The sequence below is a fragment of the Rhea pennata genome, chromosome 26, assembly GCF_028389875.1.
Source record: "Rhea pennata isolate bPtePen1 chromosome 26, bPtePen1.pri, whole genome shotgun sequence".
Lineage (NCBI taxonomy): Eukaryota > Metazoa > Chordata > Aves > Rheiformes > Rheidae > Rhea > Rhea pennata.
The window spans coordinates 887,287-902,498 of NC_084688.1; the positions used below are offsets into that span (position 1 = coordinate 887,287).

The 15,212-nt window shown below is 68.8% G+C and overlaps 2 protein-coding genes across 3 annotated transcripts; one reads left to right on the forward strand and one right to left on the reverse strand.

Moving 5' to 3' along the window:
• Nucleotides 1-305: 305 nt before the first annotated feature.
• Nucleotides 306-7,052, reverse strand: FKBP10 (FKBP prolyl isomerase 10). 2 transcript variants are annotated; one of them, XM_062595574.1, is made up of 10 exons: nucleotides 6,716-7,052; nucleotides 5,150-5,295; nucleotides 4,405-4,594; nucleotides 3,856-3,995; nucleotides 3,592-3,781; nucleotides 3,199-3,344; nucleotides 2,793-2,982; nucleotides 2,231-2,373; nucleotides 1,917-2,080; nucleotides 306-1,771 (listed from the first exon to the last, which is right to left on the reverse strand). In XM_062595574.1, the coding sequence occupies exons 1-10, from the start codon at nucleotides 6,907-6,909 to the stop codon at nucleotides 1,586-1,588; spliced, it is 1,689 nt and encodes a 562-aa protein (XP_062451558.1). In that variant the 5' UTR covers nucleotides 6,910-7,052; the 3' UTR covers nucleotides 306-1,585. The 2 variants fall into 2 exon arrangements, with proteins under 2 accessions (XP_062451558.1, XP_062451557.1); XM_062595573.1 differs by having other exon boundaries at nucleotides 3,856-4,001.
• A 1,723-nt stretch (nucleotides 7,053-8,775) lies between these two features.
• P3H4 (prolyl 3-hydroxylase family member 4 (inactive)) lies at nucleotides 8,776-13,344 on the forward strand. The gene is made up of 8 exons (XM_062595721.1): nucleotides 8,776-9,237; nucleotides 11,449-11,598; nucleotides 11,684-11,855; nucleotides 11,995-12,123; nucleotides 12,200-12,345; nucleotides 12,431-12,514; nucleotides 12,620-12,761; nucleotides 12,861-13,344. Exons 1-8 carry the CDS (start codon nucleotides 8,776-8,778, stop codon nucleotides 12,869-12,871), a joined length of 1,296 nt encoding a protein of 431 aa, XP_062451705.1. The 3' UTR covers nucleotides 12,872-13,344.
• The last annotated feature ends 1,868 nt before the right edge of the window (nucleotides 13,345-15,212 follow it).

Here is a 15,212-nt window from a genome sequence, read left to right on the forward strand (position 1 = left end):
TTGGAGCAGAAGCACTGGGAGATCGCACCGGACCTCGGCTCTGTGCACCCCGTGCTGTGAGGAGCCTTACTGAGGGCACGGCCATCCCGGGGCTTTGAAGTGCCTCCGGAGTTGCCGAGGTCTCCTAGCAAAGGTGTTTGAATTTTATTTCTTTCTCTCCAGCCCCACACAGCAGGTGCTGAGGCTCGAAAGCTGCCGCCGCGCTGCCCGCCCTCGAAGGAAGGGCGAAGGACACGCGCGAGCCTCCTCCTTGTGCTGCTGCCCAGGCACGTGTCGTTGCAAAGTAACCTGACACGAAGACGGACTTCCTGAAAACCGGTTGAAATTATTTTTATTTGGTGCAAAGTAAAAATCATCATTTGAGGGATTCACTCTAACCCTTTACACTTTTTTTTTTGCGTTTCTTTCATCCCTGTTTGCGGGGCTGCACCGTGTGCAAGCCTTCAGCGCCAGGGGAAGGGCGGTGGAGACATACTGGTCAAAAGCAGCAACCCTGAGAGAGCCAAGTTAATGACTTAGCTGCACGTAGGCATCGAAATAAAATCGGGTTGATCCTTTTTGCTCAGTCACTGCCTGGTGCTGCCACTGGCACAGCTGCGCTGCGGGGCGAGGAGCGTGAGGCTGCGGCTGGCGGGCTGCGTGGGAGAGACGGGGCCTTCCCCGTTCCCCAGACCGGCGCGCGGTTCCCCGGGGCTCACCTGAGCTGTCTGCGAGGGGCCAGGCTTTCGGAACCGGCAGCCGCCCGGGAGGCGCTCGGTTTCCCCGGGGACCCGAGCCGCCTCCAGGCTCCCGCCCCGGAGCGCCGGGCAGGTGCAGCGGGAAGCGGGGGCTGCACCGACCGCCGGGAGCGGCACCAGGCGCTCCTCTCGATTTCTCCTCTGCTTTAGAGAGTGACATACATAAAACAAAAAAAATCCCTAAACTACGACCGGGCTGTTAGAAGCAAAAGGGAGCTGGCGGAGCCGGCAGCAGTGGGACGAGCTGCCGCCGCGCCGGAGGGACGCGCGTGCTCCCAGCTCCGCTCCCGCGCGCGCCGGGCTGGACCCTCCGGCCGGCTGCTCCCGGGAGCCGGCGCGGGAGCGGCGCGTGCCACCGGAGAGCCGGCCGGGAGGCTGCAGCGCGGAAATGCAGTCGTGGGCTGGGGCAGAGCCAGCAGCGGTGGCCACCCCGGGCTCTGCCTGGGGCTCGACGGGGGGGGTGGCGCGGTCGGGGCGAGCGGCGCGCAGAGGCTCTGGGTCTGGCTTTGGCTAGGCTTGGTCCAGCGCCCGCCTCCCTGCTCTACCAGAGCCTCTGAGCACGAGGAGACGGGGGCTCGGGAAAGCCGGCGCCGCCTTTCCCGCGGGGCATCGAGACGCCCAAGAACGTGGGTGTTTCCCACCTTCTCGCCCGGGTTTTTCAGCTCGGGGATGGCTGGTTCTCCCATGCACGAGGAACGCACGGAAGAAAACTCAGTTAAATAATACCAAAAAAAAAAAAAAATCGAAGATTGACCCTCCACACTGGGGGTGCACAGGGACGGGCTGGCTCCCGGGGCAGCCCTGGCCCAGAAGCGTGGGAGCAGTCCTGGCCGCGGGGTGGCTGCTGCTCAGAGCTCCTCGTGGATCTTCTCCTGGTCCTCATCCGTCTTCAGCTTCAGCTCCTCTGCGGTGATCTTCCCGTCCTGGTTCCGGTCCTGGTTCTTGAACATGTCTGCGATGACCTTCTCCGGGTCCGAGCCGGGCATGAGCCGGCCCTTCCCTTCCGCCACCTGGGTCTTGATGAAGGTGGAGAACTGCAGGGGGAGAGGCGAGGAGGTGACACATTGCCCCACGAGCGGCTGTGGTGTGGCCAGCTGCGCGCCGCGGGTCCGGCCTGGCCCTGGCGCGGGCTCCCCTCCGCCCGCCCCAGCCCCCGGCTTTGCCGGGGCCCTGGCCCACCTCATCGGCAGGGATCTCGCCGTCCTTGTTCAGGTCCATCTCCTCGTAGAGGTTTGCCGGCGGGTCCCCGTGCCAGACGAACAGGTAACCTTCGGGAACGCCCTCCTCCATGGAGAGCAGCTCCACCTCGAAGCGGAGCACGGCGCTGCCGGGGACCCCCCGGGCTGCAAAGCGAGCGAAGGCTGCAGCCGGTCCTGCACGCAATGGGTCGCCCGGCGAAGCGCCGGCCCCGGCCGGGAGCCTTCCCGCCCCGCTCCGGGGAGATGCGGCCGGAAGGACGCCGGGACGAGCCCGAGGCGCCCCGTGGCCCTCACCTCCACTCTCCCCGTGGCCCAGGTGTGGAGGCACGATGAGCACCCGCCTCTCCCCCACGCACATGTCCAGGAGGCCGGTGTTGAGGCCCTCGATCACCTTGTTGGCCCCGAGGGTCACCTCCTGGGGCTTTTCGTAGTCATGGCTGCAGGAGGCACAGAAAGGTTTGCGCTGCTGGGAAACCTTCTCCGACCTGGTGGGCCAACCCTGCTGGTCACTGCCGCCCCGATGCAAGCCCTGCTGCCCCAGTGCAAGCCCTGCTGCCCTGATGCAAGCCCTGCCACCCTGGTGCAAGCCCCACGGCCCCAATGCAAGCCCTGCTGCCTCCAGTGCAAGCCCTGCCTGCCACCCCAGTGCAAGCCCTGCCAGTCCACGGCTGCGTGCCCGATGCCTTTGCAAAAGGATGATGCTCCCAGCACTAGTGCTGGAGCTGCCGCACCGGCAGACTCAGCCCCGCTCTTGCACGTGCTTAGCCCGGCGTGCTGCCCTGCAGACGGCCAGGCTTCGGGTTTGCAAATGGAAGCCGTGCGCGGGGCAGCCCGGCCGCCCCGGACGGACGCTCACGAAGAGAAGAGCTTGGTGCCGTCCAGCAGGGAGCAGTTGTAGTGGTAGCGGATGAAGTCCCGGTTGCGGGTGGTGACGTTGCAGCCCTCGGGCCGGTGCGTGGTCTCGATCTCCACCGGGTCCGCGGGGTTGTGGAAGTCGATGATGTGGACGTCGAAGACGAGCACGGCTGAGCCGGGAATCTTGTCCCCTGGAAGAGGAGCACGCGGATGCCTGCTGGGAAAGCTGGAGAGCCGGTAAAACCTTTCCGGGCACCGTGGCACGGGTGTTCCCGAGCTGCTGACAGCTGCGTGCCTCTGCGCAGCCTTTCCTCGGTGCCGACGCTCTCCTCTTTGCCTGGACCCGGGGTCCAGCCTCTCGCCCTCTCCTTGCACCCCGGACCTGCGGTGCAAGGGGTGCCCCTCACCTGTGCCGTTCTCGCCGTAGGCCAGGTGCGGGGGGACGACCACCCGCCGCCTCTCGCCGATGCAGACCCCTTGCAGGCCCTGGTCCATGCCGGGGATGATGTAGCCCTTGCCGATGTAGGTGTCGTAGGTGTGATTGCGGGAATAGCTGCAGCGAGAGGAGCCCGTGGCAGGATCGCCCGGCTGGGGGCAGCCCGCCTCCCCCGGCGCCCAGTCCGGCCCTGCCCGGGACCCTGCCTCTCCCCAGGGATGCAGCAAACAGGGGCTTTCCACCGGTTTGCAGCACCCCGAGCAAGCTTCGTCCTCTCCTGCAGCCTCTCGCCTCGCCTCCGCAACCCTCCCCGTGGCTGCGGGCGCCGGGGACGCCCCGCGCCGGCCGCTCCCCCGCCCCGTGCCTGGAGTCGAAGAGCGTCCCGTCCATGAAGGTGCCGTTGTAGTGATAGCGCACGAAGTCCCCCGGCGCCGCCCTGCGCCGGCACGACGCCGGCACCTCCAGGTGCTCCAGGAAGACGCTGTCCTTGGGGTTGTGGAAGTCCACCAGCAGCACGCTGAACACCAGCGAGGCCTGCGGCGGGATCACCGTGCCTGCGAGGGGGGCACGGGTCAGCCCGGACAGGGTCCCGCGGGCCTCCGCGGCACTGGTGCCCTTCCCCGCTCACCGTAGCCCTTCTCGCCGTAGGCCAGGAACGGCGGGATGATGATGCTCCTCTTCTCCCCGGCACACATGCCCAGCAGCCCCTGGTCCATGCCCTTGATCAGCCAGCCCGTGCCCACGTAGGTGTCGTAGGTGCTCTGCTTGCTGTAGCTGGGCAGGGAGGGGAATGAGGGGGTGCCCCATACCCCCCCTCGAAGGGTGCATTCCAGCCCTGGGGCCCCGTACCCCCCCACAAAGGGTGCATCCCAGCCCCGGGGGCCCCGTACCCCCCCCCTGAAGGGTGCATCCCAGCCCCGGGGGCCCCATACCCCCCCCCGAAGGGTGCATTCCAGCCCTGGGGCCCTGTACCCCCCCACAAAGGGTGCATCCCAGCCCTGGGGGCCCCATACCCCCCCCCCCGAAGGGTGCATCCCAGCCCTGGGGCCCCGTACCCCCCCTCGAAGGGTGCATCCCAGCCCCGGGGGCCCCATACCCCCCCCCCCGAAGGGTGCATCCCAGCCCTGGGGCCCCGTACCCCCCCTCGAAGGGTGCGTCGTGGCCTGGCGCCCGGTACCTGGAGTCGAAGGGAGTGCCGTCCAGCAGGGTGCCGTTGTAGTGGTACCGCACGAAGTCCGAGTTCTCCACGGTGCGGTTGCAGCGCTCCGGCTTGGACAGGGTGGTGATCTGCAGCTTGTCGTTCTTGTTCCAGATGTCCAGCATGATAACGTCGAAATACAAGGTAGCGTCCGGGGGGATCAGCCCCGCTAAAGGGGCGGCAGCAAGAGCAGAGCAGCCTTAGGCGAGAGCGGGGAGGGGGACGGGGCCTGCAGCCCGGGGCAGGGGCTCCTCGCACCAGGGCTGAGCAAACGCAGAGCCTTGAAGCAAGCACGGGGCCCTGCTGCCCGCCACCGCTCAGCCCCGAGGCTCTCTGCGAGGGTCTCTGCCCCCCAACACCCCGCTGCCCGCTGCTGCTGGACGGGGACCCGAGCTGCCCGGTGCAGCCTGAGGCCAGATCCTGCTGGTGGCCTCCGCGGAGCCGCTTTTGCACGGGGAAGGTGATTGCTGGGCTGTCTCAGGCTGCCCTAGACCCCCCCATTTCTTCGCAGCTGAACCAGCTGCTCCCCTCCACGTGCTGCAGAAAGCAGCACAGTCCTGGCGAGCAGGGAGACCTCCTGCTCTGGCACTGCCGAGCCACGCTCGGGCGCGGCGTGCACGTCCCGTTCGGCAGCGTAGCGCAAGCAGCAGCCCCTCCTTCGCCAGGCTCGGTGCCGAGCGTCCCGCCGTGCCCGCCCCGGCGCCCCGCGGCCGGCGGCCCTTACCCACGCCGATGCTGCCGTAGCCCAGGTGGGGCGGCACGATGAGGTGGCGCCGCTCGTTCACGCACATGCCCTGCAGCCCCCGGTCCATGCCGGTGATGAGCCGCCCCACGCCAACCACGCCGGCCACCGTGGCACCGCGGTCGTAGCTGGGGGCGAAGGTGCGCACCCGTCAGCGAGGCAACCCAGGAGCCCTGGTGCCGGGGTGCTCAGCACCAGCGCTGCGATCCAGAGAGGAGCCGCGAGTGCTGCAAATGCCGACGGAGCAACCGAGCTGGGCGGGCTCGTGGTGGGTTGGGGGGACATGGCGCTGCCGATGGCGCATCGCCAGCAGTGCTGCTGGAGCCACCGGGGCACTGGACTGAGCGCCGTGCCGTGCCGTGCCACGGGGCTGCCTGGCTGAGCGCCGCACTCAGCCCTGCGGTGCAATGGACACCAGCTAGGTTTTAATTTGGGACTGAATGCATAGATATCCACCCCAAATTTCACACGGCAATCTGGTTCGGAGGCCTCTGAAAGGGTTGATTTTCTGTAGCTTGCGAAATGCCACATTTGGAGCTTTATGCGGGGGGGGAGGAAAGAAGTCGTCCCAGGGCTCATTTTTAAACTGCAAATTTGTCTTTATTTTTAGATCTTAAAATGCACGCTCCGAGGAGCAATTGGGGGCCATTTCAGATCTATTGAGTCCTTCACACTGTTTAATGTGCAGCTAACGCGTTCTCCTGGAAGCGCGCTGCAGGCATCAGGACAAAGAATTATTTTAGCAGCAAAGGTCCCCAGACTCCCATTGAGTTTGAGGCTTGCAGCAGGAGGAGTGGCAGTGCACGGCTGCATTACTTTCTCTCCTATTGCGAGGAAGATAAGGCGTGTTAAAACAGGAGCAGAATCCCTACGGTTTCCAGCGGCCTGAAAAAGGCCCATCTGGAAAGTTTTTGTTCCTGCCCTGGGCTGAGTCTGAGCTTCAGCACACCCAGGTTTGTCCTTGCTCCTTTGCCGTGTGCCTGTTTCTGCCCTTGCTCACATTGGTGCAAACTGGGACCTGCACCGAGGGCCACTGGTGAGATACCAACACTCACACTGGTTTACAACCAGCGTGAGCAAAGCATGGGCCTTGGAAGATTAAGACCAGTGTGAAACGAGGCTTGTTAGATAATGAGCAGGTTTTACAGCTGCTTTGTCTCAGAAGTGCTTTACTCTAGCCCTTTAGCATTTTTTCTCTCTCCGCAGTACGTGCAAATTCCCATTCCTGAGCGTGAAGCCTCCTGCTCTGGCCTTGCCCCGCGCTCGGCCGGGAAAGCTCCCCGGTGCCGGCGGCCGCGGGCTCGCAGGCTCCGCGGGCGCCCGCGGGGGCCGGCTTCGCCCGCCTGGGGAACGGCTGCAGAGCGACGTGCAGCCCCCGGCAAAGCTCTCGGAAAGGGGCCGGAGCGGCGAGGGAGGCCGCCGGGACCCGCCAGTGACACGTGGACAGGGCCACCCGCTGCCCGCGCCCCCCGCGCCGGCAGCGCCGCACGCATGCACGCCCGCATGCACCCGCGCCGCGCTGCGGGAGAGCCGCCGGCCGGCCTCTACCTGGAGTCAAACTTTTTGCCATCTTTAAAGGTCCCATTGTAGTGGTAGCGAATGAAATCCCCCATCTGGACTTCTCGCAGGCAGATTTTGGGGATATAGTATCTGTCTATGACCACGTCTTCCAGGGGGCCGGGGTCGCCCAGCCCCAGGGTCCCCAGGAGGCTCCCGAGGAAGACGAAGCTGCCGGGGGACATGTTGCTCGGCGGCTGGGAAGGAAGCGGGTTGCAGAGGGGGCCGGCGCGGGCCGAGCGGCGGAGGAGGGGCCTCCCCGCCGCCCTCTTCCCCCCGCGATTCCCAGCCCCGGCGCCGCTGGAATTTCTGTACACGTGTAAAGGCAGCGGGGCCCTGGCGTGCTGAGGTCAGCGAGGCGTCCGGCGCCCCGGCCCGCCCTGCGGCACCCCCGGCGCCGCCCCCCATCCGCTGCCGCGGGGGGAGGCCGAGGCAGCGCCATGCAAAGCTCCACGTCAGGAAAGGGGTTGTTTTTTTTTAAAGGCAGTTCTTGCTGAGACGCGAAAAGCTGCCGCGACCTATTTGGAAGCAAGTTGGTGCAGCTCGAGGCCCCATCGCGGCACGCGGTGCCCGCAGCGGGTCCTAGTGCCGGCACGCTCCCTCCCGGCCCCCTCGCTGGCGCTCAGAGCATGGACTTTCCCGCCCTGGTGCAGGATTGTTCTCATGACTTCCAAGAAGCTGCTGTAAGGAATAAATTGTTTCAGTAGCTTCTAGGGCTCTGCTGGATACGGAGTTTTCATTGAGCGGTAATGATTAAAACCATGTAACGACCCTCGTTCTGGGACTCGAGCAGTGCCCGATGCACACGGACGCGTTGCCCGCGCGTCTCCGCTTCCCACAGCCTCGTCTGCAAGGGGCGAGTGCGGCGGCGAGAGCCTCGGCAGAGCCCACACAGGGCACGCGACCGCCCGCACATCCGGGCCAAGAAGCAGCGTCTCAGAGCCCCGGCGCTACCGATGGCAGAGCAAAAGCTCGAGCAAAGCGCTACCGGCTGCCTCAGGCCCAGACCTTTCCCCTCCACTTCCAAGGGGCTATTTGCATTTCGGCTCCGTTAAATCCCCTCTGTCACAGGGATCAAAGCGGTGTTGAGCCCCAAAGTGCGGGTGGCTGGAGACGCTTCACCGCCGGGGTGCTCTGGGGCACGGCAGCGCCTGCCGCCGCCCCGCGGGCTCCACGCTCCGACGCCCGTGCAGCCCGCGGCTGGGCGGCGCGGGGCCTCGTCGGACAGCGCGCCCGGCCTCCGCTCCGCAGCCAGAAAACTGCACAGACGGCGACGCGAGCCAGGAGCCCGGCCCGAGGCGGTGCCCTGGCTCCTGCCCCGGGGGACGGGATGCCGCTCAGTGCCAGTGTCCAGCGGGAGCGGTGCTCTGGGCTTGGGCTGGGGCCAGCGCGGCGTGCGAGGCTGGCCGGGGCAGCGCCAGGGCCTGGGCTCTGGCACGGCACACGGCCTTGCAACCTCTGGCTTGGCAGGAGCCGGCAGGGAAACCCAGGCCTGTGCGCAGCCTGGCTGGGGGGTCTGGCCGGCTGCCCCGGGCAGCGCTCGGCGCTGTGCCAAGTGCACCCCGGGAGTGCACGCTGTGGAGCACGCCGTGGCACCGCGTGCATCCCTGAAAACGTGCAGCACCGCACACATCCCTGGAGATGCACCATCCGAGGGCATCCCCGGAGTGTGCAGTACCGTGTGTGTCCCTGGAAATGTGCCGCACCGAGGGAGCACGCAGCACCACGTGCATCCCAGAAAAGTGCAGCAGTGAGGGGACCCTTTGGAGCACGCAGCCTGGAGAACGTCCCCGCAGCATGCGGCCCTGAGTGCACCTTGGGAATGCACCCCGGGATCGCACAGCGCCGAGCGCGCCCGGGGTCGCGCAGCCCTGCGTGCTCCCCGGGTCGCGCAGCGCCGGGCGCGCCCCCGCCGATGCGCGGCCCCGAGCGCGGAGCCGCACTAAGACCCTGCGAGCTCCGTGCGCGCCGCCCCTTCCCCCGGCCGCCCGCCCCCGACGGCGCGGCGCGGCGCGGCGCGGCGCGGGCAGTGCGCGGCGGCGGCGGCGGCGATGGGCGGCGCGGCGCTGGGGCTGCTGCTGGCGGCGGGGCTGTGCGCGGCGCAGTACGAGGAGTACAGCGTGCGCGGGTTCCCCGCGGCCGCGCTGGAGCCGCTGCAGCGCGCCTACGCGCGGGCGCTGGCGCAGTACGCGGGGGCGCGCTGGGCCGAGAGCGCGCGGGCGCTGGAGGCCAGCCTGCGCCTGCACCGCCTGCTGCGCGACAGCGAGGCGCACTGCCACCGCCGCTGCGCCGCGCCCGCGGAGCCGCCCGCGGAGCCGCCCGCGGAGCCGCCCGCGCCCGCCGAGTGGGAGCGGGAGCTGCAGCTCTTCGGGCGGCTGCTGCGCCGCGCCGCCTGCCTGCGCGCCTGCAAGCGCGGCCTGCCCGTCTTCCAGCTGCGCTACCCGCCCGCGCAGACGCTGCGCGACTTCCAGCGCCGCCTGCCCTACCAGTACCTGCACTACGCGCTCTTCAAGGTGAGGCTGCGCAAGACCCCCCCCCCGTCCTCCCTCCTCCGGCCGGCGGCGCAAATGCCGCGCAACATGGCTGGCGGCTTCCCTGGAGTGGGGGGGTCTGCGGAAGGGGGTCTGTGTCCGGCTGGGGGAAGGGTCTGCGGAGACCACGCACGTCCGTCCTGCATCCCTCCATCCCACACCTCCATCCTGCACCTCCATCCCACACCTCCATCCTGCACCTCCGTCCCACACCTCCCTCCGTCCTGCACCTCCATCCCGCACCTCCAGCCTGCACCTCCCTCGGTCCCGCACCCCTTTGCTCTGCACCCTCTGCAGGCACTTCCATCCTGCACCCCACCATACTGCACCTCCCCTTCTATACCTCCATCCTGCATCCTTCAGCCTGCATGCCCCCGTCCTGTGTCCCCCTCCAGCCCCCCAAATCCTGCCCCATGTCCTGCTGGCATGCGCCTCCCCGTCCTGCCTCCCCCCATCCTGTGCTCCCCTTCCAGGATCCCCCACCCGGCTCCTCCATCCTGCCCCTGTGCCATGGCACGTCGGCATCATCTGGGATGCATCAGGAAGGACCCATGGGATGCACCGGGGAAGGGGAGCTGCCGCGGCTGCTCACCGGCTGCCCGGCCTCGCTGGTCTCCCCCCCACACAGCCCTTTCCGGGGGCATGCTGGGGTCTCCCCACATCCCGATGATGGAGGGTCCCTTCTTGCCACGGGCACCAGTGGCTCCCAGCCCCAGAGCTTTGCCCCCTGCTTGTGAGGGGGAGGTTTTCCGGAGATGTGCAAAGAGTTTTCCCAGGGCAGCTCTGGATCCAGGCCAGCCGGGAGCCTCTGCGGTGTGCCGGGGTGCTTTGCACAACGTTTGCGGGTGCCATGTGCCGCCCCACATGTCCCGGGGTGCCCGGCTGCCCAGCGGGACCCGTCGTCCTGTGCTGCATCCCCTGGGAGCAGCCGGCCGTGTGTCGGTGTGCGGCGGTGGTGCACGTGCCGTGCCCGGCATGCAGGAAGAGCCGCTGCCGGCTGCTTCGGGCCCTTTCCTCTCCCTCCCCTTCCTCCTCCTCTGCCTCTCAGCCCCTTCCCCACGGCAGCCCCAGCGGGGGGCCAGAGAGGTGGAAGTGCCACGTCCCCCGGCCATGGCAGAGCGCAGACTTTGGCAGCCGGCCCCGCAGGGACCCCGCTTGCAGGGAGTCGGGGAAAGGGCCACCGTCTCCCGCGAGCATCCCCGGCCACCTGCCCGGGCAGCGCCGCTTGCTGGGGACAGGGCAGCTGATGCCCCGGCTCTGGCGACACGTTCGCCCTGTCCCTTGCAGCTCTGGGGGAGACGCTGGCTCCGATGCCTGCGCAGCAGCTGCTGCCAGGAGCAGATATTTCAGATATTTGCCATGCGCAGGAGGCGGGAGCCCAGCGAGTGGCCGTGCTGCTGGCGGGATGGCTCCCAGCCCTGGCTCGCGCCAGCCCCGCGCCCAAGGGTCGCCTTCTCGTGCAAACGCACGAGGCATTTTGGGGATTAAATGGGGAAGGGAATATTTGCAAGAGGACAAACTCCCTTCTCCCTGCAGCGCTGCCCGGGGCTTGCCACCTCCCCACTTTGCTGGACCCGCAGTGCAGGCACGGGCTCCTGCACCCTGAGCAAAAGCCCGAGGATGCCACTGCCTGTGTTGTGCTTCCAGTTTTGGTGCAGTTGCTGAGGCTTCTCGCCTTCCCTGGCCTCTCCTCATGCTGAAGCATTGCCGGGGCCGGGGACGTGGGAGACGGGTGGCACCAGCCACCGGTGCGGGCCTGACCTGGCGGCTGTGGGCGCAGGCGCCGTCCCTGCAGGACACGTGTGTCCGGAGGGCTTGTCTGGGAGAAGCCCTTCCCTGGCCCGCGCTGCGGATGTGGAGGGAGGTTCCAGGTGGCCTCTCCCTTCTGCCAGGATTTGCTCTGGTGCGGTGGGGGGGATCTCTCCTTAGCCCAAAGCGGGCTGGGATCAGCGGCGCTTGCAGCAGTGCGAGCGCTCGGCTGGCCACGTGCCGCCTGGCCAGGCAGCGGCGAGGGACGGCGCGTCCTAGTTCCTTAATGCACTTTCCTCCTGGTTGCGCTGGCCGAAGCCCATCTGATGAGCAGTTTTCTTAGCATCCCGCTGCCCTGGATATTTGCACCCGGGAAACCAGGGCGGCTTGTGGGGGCCGGGCCAAGCAGAGGCACGGGCGAAGCCCCTCTCTGCCTCTCTGCAGTCTAACAAGATCGAGAAGGCCGTGTCTGCTGCTCACACCTTCCTGCAGAAGAACCCCAAGCACGAGACCACCTTGAAGTACCTCAACTACTACCGCACGATGCTGGACGTGGACGAGTACCTCGTGGACCTGGAGGCGCAGCCCTTCGAGGTGGGAGGGGGCCACGGGGCACAGCGGGGCCGGCGCAGTTCTCGCGGCTGGCGGGCGCTCAGCAGCGCCGGCGCCTCCCTCGCAGCCGATATTCGTGCGGGCGGTGAAGCTGTACAACAGCGGGGATTTCCGGAGCAGCGCAGCAGACATGGAGCAGGCGCTCGCTGAGTACTACCAAGCCTACGAGAACTGCCTGGCAGGCTGCGAGGGCTCCTACGAGCTGCAGGAGTTCAAGGACTTCTACCCGGCGATTGCAGGTGGGGTCAGGCGGCGGGGCTGGCATGGGGCCGGCGCAGTGCAGGGCACGGTGCACGGCACGGCGCGGTGCAGGGCATGGCACGATGCATGGCACGGCACGGTGCACTGCACGGCGCGGCCCCTCACCTCTCTCCCCAGACCGCTTCGTGAGCGTGCTGCGCTGCAAGGTGGACTGCGAGAGCGAGCTCACCCCCAACGTGGGCGGCTACTTCGTGGAGAAGTTCGTGGCCACCATGTACCACTACCTGCAGTTCGCCTACTACAAGCGTGAGTGGCACGGCCGGGAGCGGGGGGCCACGGTGGCCCCGGGCGCCGTCCCACGCGGGCGCTTGCTGCCGCGCAGTGAACGACGTGAGGAACGCGGTGCAGAGTGTCTCCAGCTACATGCTCTTCGACCCTGGCGACGCGGTGATGCAGCAGAACCTGGTCTACTACCGCTTCCACCGCCAGCGCTGGCAGCTGCAGGAGGAGGACTTCCAGCCCCGGCCGGTGAGCGCTGCAGCGGGCGCGGAGCCCCGCGGCCCCCACGGCGGCACAGGGCTCACACCACCGCTGCCCGTCCCTCCCATCTCAGGAGGCCATGCGGTACCACAACCAGACAGCAACGCAGCAGAAGATGCTGGACTTCGCCCAGCAGTACCTGCAAGCTGACGATGAGGTAGGTCCCTGCTGCCGCATCCCTGCCGAACAAGCATAGCGGGTGTCTCCGGAGCGGGGCGGGTGTCCGGCCGGGCCGTTCCTCCTCCCCGTCTGCCTGCCTCAGATGGAGGTGGACGGCGCCGAGGAGATGGACGCCCAGGAGCTGCTCTCAGACGGCGAGTTTGAAGGCGAAGGCGACTACGAGGAGGGCTTCGTCGCGGAGTGGTGGCAGGAGCCCAAGACCAAGGGGGACAAAGCCAACGAAGGTTGCCGGGGCTGGGGGCAGCGCGGGCACTGGGGTGCTGAGGGGGGCAGCGCGGGGTGCCGGCGGCTGCACTCCACCTAACACCAACGCTTCCTTGCAGAGACCCTCTGATGAGCGAGGCCGAGCGGGGCCCGCGGCCCTGGGTGGCTGTGGGCCCCTGTGCGGAGACTCGGATGCGCCGGGCCGGGCTGCCCCCAGTGGAGCCCACTTGCCTGGCGCGGAGCACCGGCACCTCCGAGGCACCTCTACGTGTCCAGGTGCTCCCCCTGACCCCGGAGCTGGGCTGCCGATGGTGCTGGGAGTCGCCACGGGCCCTCGTCTCCCCCCGGAGCCACGGCCGGGGCTGCTCCGAGCGGCCTCTCCCCATGCCGGTCCATGCCAGAGGTTCGGGGAGGCTGGAAAGGGGGCTGGGGTGCCGCCGGGAGAGGCTGCGGCGCCGATGCCCCACGTGTGCCTTGGATTTCCTCCACACCAGCCCGCCATAGCCTTAAGCTCCATTAATTTAATACTTCCCGTCTTGCACGGTTGCTTTTTTTTTATTTACTGGTGCTGAACTTTTAATAAAATCCGGATGGGTGTTTTCACGGCTGCCTCCGCCCCGGGCTCCCCACGGCTGGGATGCGTCACCCGTCCGCTTGCAGGGGAGCCGGGAGCTCGGGGCGGCAGAGGCTGTGGTGCTGGGGCCAGGGGTGCCAGCCTCACCCCATTCGGCTCCTGGGGCTTGTCTGGGGTGGGGGGAGCATGCACCCCCCGCGGCTGCTCCCGGAGGTGCCGGCATCCCCCAGGGTTCTCCGGGGGGCTGGAGCCGACACAGTCATCCCAGCTCCGGGCTGGAAAAGTGCCCGGTGCCGGTAACGCTTTGGGGCTGGGGAGCCGCTGCTGCGGCTCGGGGGCGCCCGCGCTGCCCCCTCGCCGCCGCCAAGCCCGCGCCTGCCGCGGCCGGGGCGTCTGCGCGACGGCGGCGCGGAGCCGCGGCCCGGCCCGCGCGGCCGCTCGCTCCTCCCTGCTGAGCCCGGCGCATTTTTGCTCCCTTTGGAAGTTGGCTCCGAGGACTGAAACCAAGAGGGTGAATCATAGCGTTCGCCCTTGGGGTGGGACGGGGCGGGGCGGGGCGGGACGGGGCGGCGGGAGCTGCCCGCACCCCCCCCCCCCCCCCCCGCCCGGCTCGCCGGGATGCAGCGCCGGGATGCGGCTCCTGTTCCGCCGGGGCGTTCCCAACTCCAGCGGGCAGAGCTAAGGGGAAGCGCGGGCTGCAGATAGGCAGCGCCCCGGGAGCGCGTCCTTGGACGGCGGGGACGAAGGCGGCGGCAAACCTTTCCCCGGGGGCGGCGAGCCGCGTCCCACCGCAGCCACCGCGGGCAGCCGAGCCGAGCCGAGCCGCCGGCCGCGGGGCAATGCGCAGGGTGGCCCGGGGCTCCGCGGCACTGCCACCACGGGGCGGGGGCAAGCGCCGAGCCCGAGCCCGTTGTCCCGCCGCTGCTGCGCACAGGACCACCCGGGAGAGCCGGGGCAGCCCGGGAGAGCCGGGGCAGCCCGGGAGAGCCGGGGCAGCCCGGAGAGCAGGGGCAGCCCGGGAGAGCCGGGGCAGCCTGGAGAGCAGGGGCAGCCCGGAGAGCAGGGGCAGCCCGGGAGAGCCGGGGCAGCCTGGAGAGCAGGGGCAGCCCGGGAGAGCAGGGGCAGCCCGGACAGCAGGGGCAGCCCGGGAGAGCAGGGGCAGCCCTGAGAGCCGGGGCAGCCCGGAGAGCCGGGGCAGCCCGGAGAGCAGGGGCAGCTCTGAGAGCCGGGGCAGCCCGGAGAGCCGGGGCAGCCCGGAGAGCAGGGACAGCCCGGACAGCAGGGGCAGCCCGGGAGAGCCGGGGCAGCCCGGAGAGCCGGGGCAGCCTGGAGAGCAGGGGCAGCCCGGAGAGCAGGGACAGCCCGGGAGAGCAGGGGCAGCCCGGGAGAGCCGGGGCAGCCCGGGAAAGCCGGGGCAGCCCGGAGAGCAGGGGCAGCCCGGGAGAGCAGGGGCAGCCCGGGAGAGCCGGGGCAGCCCGGGAGAGCAGGGGCAGCCCGGAGAGCAGGGGCAGCCCGGGAGAGCAGGGGCAGCCCGGGAGAGCAGGGGCAGCCCGGGAGAGCAGGGATGCACTGGGCGATCCCCCCGTGCGGAGGCGCTGGAAGATCTGTCCCTCGCCTGCAGCGTGGGAAGCGTGTCCCCACCCCAGCCCCGGGCCGGCCGGGGCTGGAGGCGGGCGGCAGGCCGGCCCCGCCGGCCCGGGAAGCCCCTTCGCCCGGGCTTAGGCAGCTGCCGGGCTGCGACGGGCCAGCGAAGAAGCAGCCGGCGGAGGAGCCGCCCCGACGTGCGCGCCGGGGCGGGGGCGCGGGGGGCTCCCTTGGGACGCCCCTTCCCAGCCCCTTCCCGGTGACGCTGAGGGCGACGGCGGCTGCGCCCCGCGGCCGCGGGCGAGGTGGGACG

Bases quoted from the DNA above. Each gene is read 5' to 3' on its own strand.
- FKBP10 (XM_062595573.1), bottom strand. From the start codon at position 6,909: ATGTCCCCCGGCAGCTTCGTCTTCCTCGGGAGCCTCCTGGGGACCCTG. The intron at 2,983-3,198 runs GTGAGGGGCACC...CTCCTCTTCCAG, and splicing joins CTACGGCGAGAACGGCACAG to GGGACAAGATTCCCGGCTCA. The intron at 1,772-1,916 runs GTGGGCCAGGGC...CTCCCCCTGCAG, and splicing joins GCGAGATCCCTGCCGATGAG to TTCTCCACCTTCATCAAGAC.
- P3H4 (XM_062595721.1), top strand. From the start codon at position 8,776: ATGGGCGGCGCGGCGCTGGGGCTGCTGCTGGCGGCGGGGCTGTGCGCG. The intron at 11,856-11,994 runs GTGGGGTCAGGC...CTCTCTCCCCAG, and splicing joins CTTCTACCCGGCGATTGCAG to ACCGCTTCGTGAGCGTGCTG. The intron at 12,515-12,619 runs GTAGGTCCCTGC...TGCCTGCCTCAG, and splicing joins ACCTGCAAGCTGACGATGAG to ATGGAGGTGGACGGCGCCGA.